The following is a 9,634-nucleotide window of genomic DNA, read 5'->3' on the forward strand; positions in this document are numbered from 1 at the left end:
CAATTTAAAAATGAGCAAAGGACCTGAAAAGACATTTCTCCAAAAAAGAGATAAGAAAAGCCAACAAGCATATGAAAAGATACTCAACATCAGTGATCATTATAGAAATGCAAATTAAAGTCACAATATTACCTCACCCCTGTCAGAATGGCCGACACCAATAGAATTAGAGATAAAAAGTGCTAGCATGCACAGAGAGAAAAGGGAAACTTTGTGCACTGTTGGTGGTACTGTAAATGGGTACAGAAATAGTATGGAGGATTCTCTTAAAATTAAAAATAGAACTACCCTATGATCCAGCAATTCCACTTCTGGGAATATATCCAAAGGAAACAAAAATTCTAATTAAAAAGATACCTGCACTCCTATGTTCATAGCAGCATTATTTGCAATGGACAAGACATGGAAACAACCTTCTGTTGATGGGCGCATGGATAAAGAAGTTATGGCGCAAGGGTGCCTGGGTGGCTCAGTGGGTTAAAGCCTCTGCCTTCAGCTCGGGTCATGATCCCAGGGTCCTGGGATCAAGACTTGCATCGGCTCTCTGCTCAGGGGGAGCCTGTTTCCCCCTCTCTCTCTGCCTGCCTCTCTGCCTACTTGTGATCTCTGTCAAATAAATAAATAAAATCTTAAAAAAAAAAAAGAAGTTACGGTGCATGGCATGTACACACACACACACGCACACACAAGCACGCACCATACTGGAATATTATTCAGACATTAAAAAAAACAAACAAACAAAAAGGAAATCCAACCATTTGCAACAACATATTGGGACCTTGAAGGTATTATGCTAAGTGAAACAAGCCAAATGAAGAAAGAAAAACACTGTATTATCTCACTTATATGTGGAATGTAAAACAACAATAACAACAACAACAAAATATCCAAAAACCTAAAAAAAAAAAATCACAGAAAAAGAGATCAGATCTGTGGTTACCAGAGGCCAAGGGGGACGGGAAGGAGTAGGGAGAAATGGAGGAAGGTAGGCAAATGATGCAAACCTCCAACTATAAGATAAGTAAGTACTAGATGTAATGTACTAAATGATGATTCTAGCTAACACTGGTGTATGATTTACAGGTGACCCCTGAGCAACACAGGTTTGAACTATGTGGATTCAAGCTATGTGGGTTATACACAGATTTGTTTTGATAGATACAGCACAGTATAGTAAATGTATTTTCTCTTTGTTATGATTTTCTTGTCTCTAGCTGACTTTATTATAAGAATATGTATATAATACATGTAACATACGAAGTATGTGTTAATAGACTATTTATGTTACCAGTAAGGCTTCCCATCAACAGGAGGCTATTATAGTTAAGTGGGGGGGGGGGGGGGTGGGCGGGGGATGAAAAGTTACAAGGGGAGTTTTGACTGTGCAAAGGTTTGGCACCTCTAACCCCCACGTTATTCAAGAGTCAACTACCTAGGAAAGTTGCTAAGAGGGTTCTTATTCCTAAGAGTTCCCATAATGAGGAAACAATTTTTTCCTTCTCCCCCCTCTCTTTTGTTTCTATTGGATCTATAAGAAGGTAGACATTAGCTAAACCTAGTGGTCATCGTTTTACAATATATGTAAATCAAACCATCATGCTGTACTCCTTAAAATTATACAGTGATGTATGCCAATTACTTTTCAGTAAAACTGTGAAAAACATATAGAGTATACCCAGATGCTAAAAGATCAAAGCTTGGACTAAAGCTAAGACTGCATCTTGTTATTAGCTTGGATATACTGGTCTACCTGACAGCACTGGGAATGGGTGATACAGACTGAATGAAAGGACTGATTCAATGAACAGTGAGCCAACTTCTGTAATCTGTCTGCAGTTTAGTGGCAATCAGTAGTCAATGGGCCTAAAACAAAATGTATCTCAGAAACTTGAAGCTTGTTTTGTTTTTTAAATATAGTCACTAAATATAAAGGAGTTAGAAATCTCAAAAGAATGTATCTTCCTTTGTTAATACCTAAAAGAATAAAGGAGCATATGGAGGGATGGAGAAAGAGAAACTAGGGGTAGTTCAGGTCATCTCCATCCAGCCCAGCCTTCAAGGAAATCACCCTTTCTATAAGTAGCAAACAAAATGAAAAAGAAAGAGAGAGAGAGAGAGAAACACTGTATGTTCCAAGGAATTCCACCACCTAGGTTTAGAAACTATAGAAAGAAAGGTTAAAAAATATACTTCAGGTCTATTAGAGATTTGTTTTTTGTTTTTGTTTTTGTTTTTTTTACCATTGTATTTCTAGAATCTAAAATCACACCTGTCACATAGTAAGCACTCAATAAATTTTTGTTGAATGAACATTATAGTTATCAAGAGAAGATATACAAATGCCAATAGTCTGACTTGAGATAGTCAATAACCAAGTATTGACTAAAAGGAAAATCACCCCTCCACTTCTAGTCAAAAATATATCCTAAATTCACAAAAATCTATATTTATTCTAGAATTGTTTATAAATCTTTTTTTAGACTTCCAAGAGTTCCAAAAATGAAAAAAAGGTCAATTAAAATTGCATTCATATGTACAAATATATTCTCAATGCTTTGATGTTCATGGTCTACCTTCATTCCTGCCCAATATGCCAACTGAACAGCCAATGTTGTGCATGTTCTAAAAGAAAACTAGCATTACTCTAGAATATTTCTCCAGGAAACCCAGGGGACCACCCAAGTACGCCTCCTAGGTGCCAGCTACTTCTATCCTGTCCTACTCTGGACCTCAGTCCTACATGTTCCCAAACTGGACGTATCAGCACATCCTGAACAGATCCATTTTCAGAAACAGACTCGCAGTAGTCAACCTCACCAAGATAGATGGAAAAAAGCCAGAAGAGACCAAAAGACATTTGGTTAATTAAACCAAAAAAACCAAAATTGCCGAAAAGATTGGCATCCTTTGGCAAGCATATTCCTAGTGGGAAAACTCTAAAGAAAGCTGATTTCAAATCTTAAAGTGCTACGGAGCATGGAATTAGAACGAAATGTCTTTGCTACAGGAGTCATGCCTTCACAGACTCCAGGCTAATGTGGTCTTCCTTATAATAGGGATACATGTGGTCCCCAAAACACATAGGTTAAAATTTTTAGATCGGAGTATCCCAACCCTGACAGCATTTAGAAGGGCACTGCCAACATGTACATCTATGACTTTCCCTCCTGTTGGTCCTCCACGACTAACGAAGTCCCATTCGAAACAACACATTCTTCCTTTGGATATATCAGTACCTTCAGTGAGGTCTCAATGTGTTAATGGTCTCACAGACTGTCATCTCAAAGAGTTGTTGAGATTCTAATATGTACCAGGAACTGATCTGGATAGGGGGGAGATAGTACTTAACAACACAGACAAAAGCCCCTGGTCCCATGGGGCTTACATTCCCTCTATTTTAACTTCTACTATTCTGCCTCTTTAAGATGACTTTGTACTATGGGCTGATTTCACATGTTAATTCTCAGAGAAAATTTATTTCTCATTTGTGACTGTTACCATTATGTACTGTCTATAAATTCAAAAAGACAGAAAACAAAAAACAAAACCAGACAATAACCTCTATTAGGGTTTTGGAAAAGGGTGAGAAAGGTCTAACACCAACAGGTGATTACACTGTTGGAGTTCACAAACAAAAAGTGAATTTTAGGGGCGCCTGGGTGGCTCAGTGGGTTAAGCATCTGCCTTCGGCTCAGGTCATGATCCCGGGGTCCTGGGATTGAGCCCCGCGTCGGGCTTTCTGCTCAGCAGGGAGCCTGCTTCCTCCCTTCTCGCTCTGCCTGCCTCTCTGTCTACTTGTGATCTGTCTGTCAAATAAATAAATAAAATCTTTAAAAAAAAAAAAGTGAATTTTAGGGCACCTGGGTGGCTCAGTTGGTTAAGCATCTGCCTTCGGCTCGGGTCATGATCCCAGGGTCCTGGGATCGAGCCCCGCATCGGGCTCTCTGCTCAGCGGGGAGCCTGCTTCCCCCTCTCTCTCTCTGCCGGCCTCTCTGCCTACTTGTAATCTCTCTCTCTCTGTCAAATAAATAAATAAAATCTTTAAAAAAAAAAAAAAGTGAATTTTAGGGCACCTGGGTGGCTCAGTTGGTTAAGCATCTGCCTTCGGCTCGGGTCATGATCCCAGGGTCCTGGGATCGAGCCCCACATCGGGCTCTCTGCTCAGCAGGGAGCCTGCTTCCCACTCTCTCTCTGCCTGCCTCTCTGCCTGCTTGTGATCTCTGTCTGTCAAATAAATAAATAAAATCTTTAAAAAAAAAAGTGAATTTTAGATCATCCCTTGAGATACCAAAGTGGTATATTTCTGCTAGTAACAGAATATCATCTTCTCCTAGGAGTAAACCCAATCAAGAGGACTTCAAAGGAAAATATTAGAGAACTGGAAAGAAACATGGGATGAGGAGCTGGGAAGTGTGTTCCACAGTCTGCCTTCCCCAGTATGCAGCCCTGGACCAGGCAAGTTGCCCACATGCCCAGAGCTCCTCCCCTCACTTTTAAGATGACAGGGTCTACCTAAATTCCTAAGGCACCAACCGCTGGGCAATACCATGATCTCCATCCATATTAGGAACCAATCCTTACTCATCTTAACCTCCCTTACAGGGCCTTGGGCCATGCCCCACACACATAGCCACTGCATAAATACTGCTTACTCCAACACAGAACCTATCGTAACGTCAGAGTGGCAGCTGAAGTCACTGACCGTCCAGATAAGACGTTTAAAATTTTGTGCCGTTCTTTAGCTGTTGAACCTGTTCTTCACCTAGCCTTGCTCACTTTGTGGGTCTCAAGAGCCATGTACATAGCCGAGAACTTCACTGCCTGAACTGAGAGACCCGTTGCAACCTTCCCTGTACCACACTGCAGCACTCAAGAGTTACAGGTCTTTCTTTTCCCAGAAACTTCCAGGCCTCCCCACTCTCCTGGCTGCTCCTCTTCCTCTGGCTTCTCTTTCTCAGTCCTCCTCCTCACCACCAGCCCTGTAAACGGCGTTCTGCAGGATGTCACCAGCCCGCTGGTGAAGGTCACTGGCAGTGTCACCTTAAATGAGATGGCTCACCAACCAACTATGCTTCAGCCCAAATGGAGAGTAGCCCACGAGCTCTTTGGACACCCCCAAGGATCTCACAGAGAGAAGTCTAAAACCAACTCCTCATCCTTCCTCCTCATGTTAAGACCTGTACTCTGCATTATTTAGATGAGTCGCCTTCTTTTCATCAACTGTCCACTTGTTCCACTGTCCGAATTAATCAAGGACCGATCCTTGCTGACTCCACCTCTGGAATAGCCTTGAAATCCTTGCCTTTTCCTCACCACGTTGGTGAGGTCCTAACCCCTCCTGTGGCCTCTCAGCCTCAAGTCTCCTTATTACACGTCTCTCCCAGCTGTTGATACTCGCCTCTTTGTACCACTAACCTGTAGGCATTTGTGAGTTCTCTGTACTAGACTGTAACTTCTTTGACATAGAAGCCTCATCATTACTTGTCCTATTATCCCCTGTGATATGACACTGTGCTGTGCACATAATTGCTCAATAAATAGACTTTGGTAATAAAGCATGGATTATCTTAAAGTGACTGCACTTATCCCCTCAAAGAGCAACTTGTTAGATAATTAAATATTTACTCTAATTAACAATGTTATACATACACACAGACCACATACATAGACACATGCACACACAAGACGCTCTTAACTCCCTTTAAGTCAATCTTCTAGCAAACACCAAGAGATGAATGATCTCCCAAATAACTGAGACATAAATTGGTTCCTATTTTTTGTTCCTCACCTCGAGGAAATGACAGAACGCTCAGTAGCAAATGAGAAATTATTTTGCAAATCTACACACCTCAAACACCACCAAACATGGGCCATGCATCTTTCTTGTATTTTGATCCCACTGCCGTGACTTAGTGTGATAATTATATTACAAAGCTATTATTCGATGAAATGAAAACGGCAAAACAATTTCAATGCCTGCCCCCCAAAAACTCTGTTAGAATGCAATTATAAGTGAAATTACAATGGCAAAATAATTGAAATGCAAGTCTGGGAGGCACTGTTACAAAACCATTAAAATGCTTCTGCTGAGGACTCGCAACATTGAGTGAAACCATACACTCCCAGGGACACATTTTTAACTCACTTAAGCAGCCAACATTCATGAGAAGATGAAAATATCTGTGCTGCGGTTGTTCCACGGCATTCTCTGCACTTCTGGGTACCACCTGGGGGTGTGTAACATCATTGGGGTTTGCAGGTTTCTGGGATAGACTGGTCAGGGCACCATGGGTGATACTGTGCTTCCATCCCACACCAAGCTTAGTTTAGATTTTCCTGGAACGTTTCCAATATAAAAGCTAGGATCACAATGTGAAAAGATGTTTGTGGTAAAATTCAGCTTTCAATTATTAAATATGTGTATGCATGTATTTCTAAGGCTCTAGCTTTCTAAAATGTTCTGTTGATGTATTCCTTTTGCAAAATCTTGATAAAAGGTTTTGATGTCCAGGCTTACAGTAGATCTATCTGCCCACCAAAGAAAAAACCAAAGACAAAATACGGTGCACAAGATACACAAGGGATACACTGAAAGGATCAATTTGACAAATGACTAAGGACCCTCCTCCGAATTATGTTCTGCATTTTCATGGCTGAACACATAGATGAGTCTACTAGGAAAAACATGCAAAATATGCCCCATTCCCTCACACCCCCTCTCTCTCACAGTCTGATTCCACAGATCTATCTCACTCAGTTAAGTGACTAAAAAAATAGGTGTTAGAAGGAAGTGATACAAAGAAACAGCTGTTAAAGGAATAGATGTAAATCCTTTTCTCATTCATGATTCTCTCTCTCACAACATCACAGAGCAGGTTAGAAAATGGCATTTTGGGGCACCCGGGTGGCTCAGTTGGTTAAGAGTCCAACTCTTGATTTCAGCTCAGGTCATGATCAGGGTGGTGAGATCAAGCGAAGGAATAAGTGGGAACGTTAACTAAGGCCTTGTAACAAGGTAAACCTTGTAGCTTAATTTTGTTTAATTAAATCAATTAATTAATTTACTTATTTATTTTAGAGAGAGAGTGTGTGTGCAAAGCATGTGCAGAGGGAGGGGCAGAGGGAGGGGTGAGGGAGAGAGAGAATCCCAAGTAGACACCACACCCGCCACAGAGCCTGACATGAGATTGTGACCTAAGCCAAAATCAGGTGTCAGACACTTAACCAACTGGGCCACCCAGCTGCCCCATGGTAACTTGAAAACAAAAATCAAATCTGCTATCTAGATATTTTATAGAGAGGTCATATTTTTATACATATAATTTAGATATTAATATGATTTGAAAGAGATTTTTAAAATCATATGAGGAAGTCTTTCCAGTTTAGGAAATGAACTTTGAAAAAGAAAAAGTCATCTGGAGAAAATTCTATGACTAAGACTAAGTGAAAAAATAAACAAGCAAACATACACATAGATTATAGAAAAAAAAAGTTAGCAGGATCCCCACAGTATTTAAATTGTAGTACTTCACATAAAATTTGAAATGTGAAATCACATTTGTCAGAGTTTTCTAGAATTAATCTCTATATTCAGGAAACTACTCAAATAGGTTTTCACACAATAGCTTTATTAACTTCCCAGGGCATATCTCGGGAAGTTAATAAAGGAGAAACCAATAAAACATTTGTAATATGATAAGTTAAAATCTATTGCTCTAACTTTGAAGTGCATAAAGATATGAGTTGGACAGACTGGGCAATCCTTGGAAATACTGAGGGAGGCACTAGTTAGAAGGGGTGGGGCTTGAATATTTTATTTATACTAAAAAAAAATTTTTTTTTTCCCTAGTAGGTTTTCAGCTTGGGGACATTATGGTTACATATATATATGTTTTTATATATGTATAAATTGAATGCCAGTACATTTTAGTAAACCTTGTTCTTGGGGAAAAAAAAAGATATGAGTTGGATTGATGGATGGACAGATGGTAAAGAAAATATGGTATTAAATGTAAACTCAAGGATCTGGGTGGTGGATATATATGGGCATCCTTGTACAATATTTTTAATTCTTCTGTATGTCTAAAATTTTTCAAAATAAAATGTTGGGAAAAAATGTACTGCTCTAAAGGGAAAGTATTTATTCTATCTGTTACCTGTGCTCAATAAATTATCCAGGTTCAGAATTTGTCTCATTGACATGGTACACTCACCTAGCCATCCGGATCCTGAATTTGGAATGCACAAGTCTGTCTCAGCACTGGGCAACACGAAGCCAACAACAAACACCTCCACACCGTCTGCCATAAGGGCCATGCCCAGGACAAAGAATAGGGCCCACTGGAAACGACCATGACCACACTCTTGGATTATCAGCTCATACTGCTGGGCTAGTTCCTCCTCATCAGCTTTCCTCTCTGACTCCAGCTCCTGCCGGTCCTTGTGCACATCCCCCTTGGGCTGCCCCACGGACACAATGCTGTCCTTCCCTTGGTTCATACTGGGGATGCCCTGATACTCTCCTTCATAGATTTCATCATCTTCATCATGACCCTCGGTAGCTTCACTGGAGCCTTCATCATCATTGGCCTGCCCATCGTAAGTCTCTCCGGGCGGGTAATAGTCATCATCCTCCTCATCTTGGAACCGACTATAGGACCTCTGTGTGTATTCATCCTGGGCCCGGTCCACTGCCTGATTCACCTTCTTTACTGTTTGTTTCTTCACCTCCCGGGCAATGTCCTTGGCACCCTTCATCAGTGAAGTCCTATCCTTGTAAGAGTCTTCCATCTTATCTCAACCGATGGCGACCGAGAGAATGGGAGTTTTTCAGATTCTGATCAGTGGTTCGGCTCTGACTGCATCATCCACACTGGGGTCAAAACAGAACTGCAAAAGAAGAAAAACCACATGAAATCATTATTATTCCTTTCTTATCTTTTTTTAAACCATTTATTTCCTAGTCTCTTTTCACTGTTCCCTCAGACTAAGACACAGAATTAGCTTTTCCTTTCTTTGATCTTACTGTCCACATGCAACAGACAACAGTTCTCTGCTCAGGTGTGATCAGCTCTTGGAATACTTAATCGGTTTTACTGTAGTTATTGCTATTATTATTTGGTGTTTAAGGAACTCTGTCCCCTGAGAACTTTGATAGAATACACAGACATTCCCCAGAGAGTAAAACAGGACATCTGGTACCTCTAAAAGTACATCTAACACATTTTGAAAGTGTTATAAAGATATACTCTGATTGAGAAAAATAGTATTGCTCAGAGACATACACACTGCAAAGGCAAAACTAGAATAGGAGAAGAATCCTATCTGACCTTATTTCCTAATAGTGAGAAAAAGAAAAATCACAGGCAAGCAGCCCTATACACGATGCTATTGAATCATATGCATTTCCCCTCTACTTTCATTATCTCTCCTTCCAATAAATAACAAAGACTCATATGGCACCCAAAACCACAACTGAGTATTTCCCCCTAGTATAACCATCAGATCAGTGGGAAATGGGCAGAGTTCATCAAGTGATTTCAGATACCTTTGATAAACATTGGATTAGAACATATGGTTTGTCTAGTTGGGGTCTATCCTTTCAGAGGCCACCTCCAGGCCAGCAGGGACAAGT

At 40.5% G+C, this 9,634-nt stretch overlaps 1 protein-coding gene across 1 annotated transcript in view; it reads right to left on the bottom strand.

Annotated features, from left to right (window-relative positions):
- SV2C (synaptic vesicle glycoprotein 2C) overlaps nucleotides 1–8,790 on the bottom strand; it is a gene marked incomplete at both ends in the record, with an annotated part of 159,575 nt that extends 150,785 nt beyond the window's left edge. The window contains one exon of the mRNA XM_080804288.1: nucleotides 8,210–8,790. Within this exon, the coding sequence (XP_080660414.1) occupies nucleotides 8,210–8,790 (581 nt within the window). The remainder of the gene's footprint in view (nucleotides 1–8,209) is intronic.
- Between the last annotated feature and the right edge of the window lie 844 nt (nucleotides 8,791–9,634).

Source organism: Martes martes, assembly GCF_963455335.1.
Source record: "Martes martes genome assembly, chromosome: 5".
NCBI classification, from domain to species: Eukaryota; Metazoa; Chordata; class Mammalia; order Carnivora; family Mustelidae; genus Martes; species Martes martes.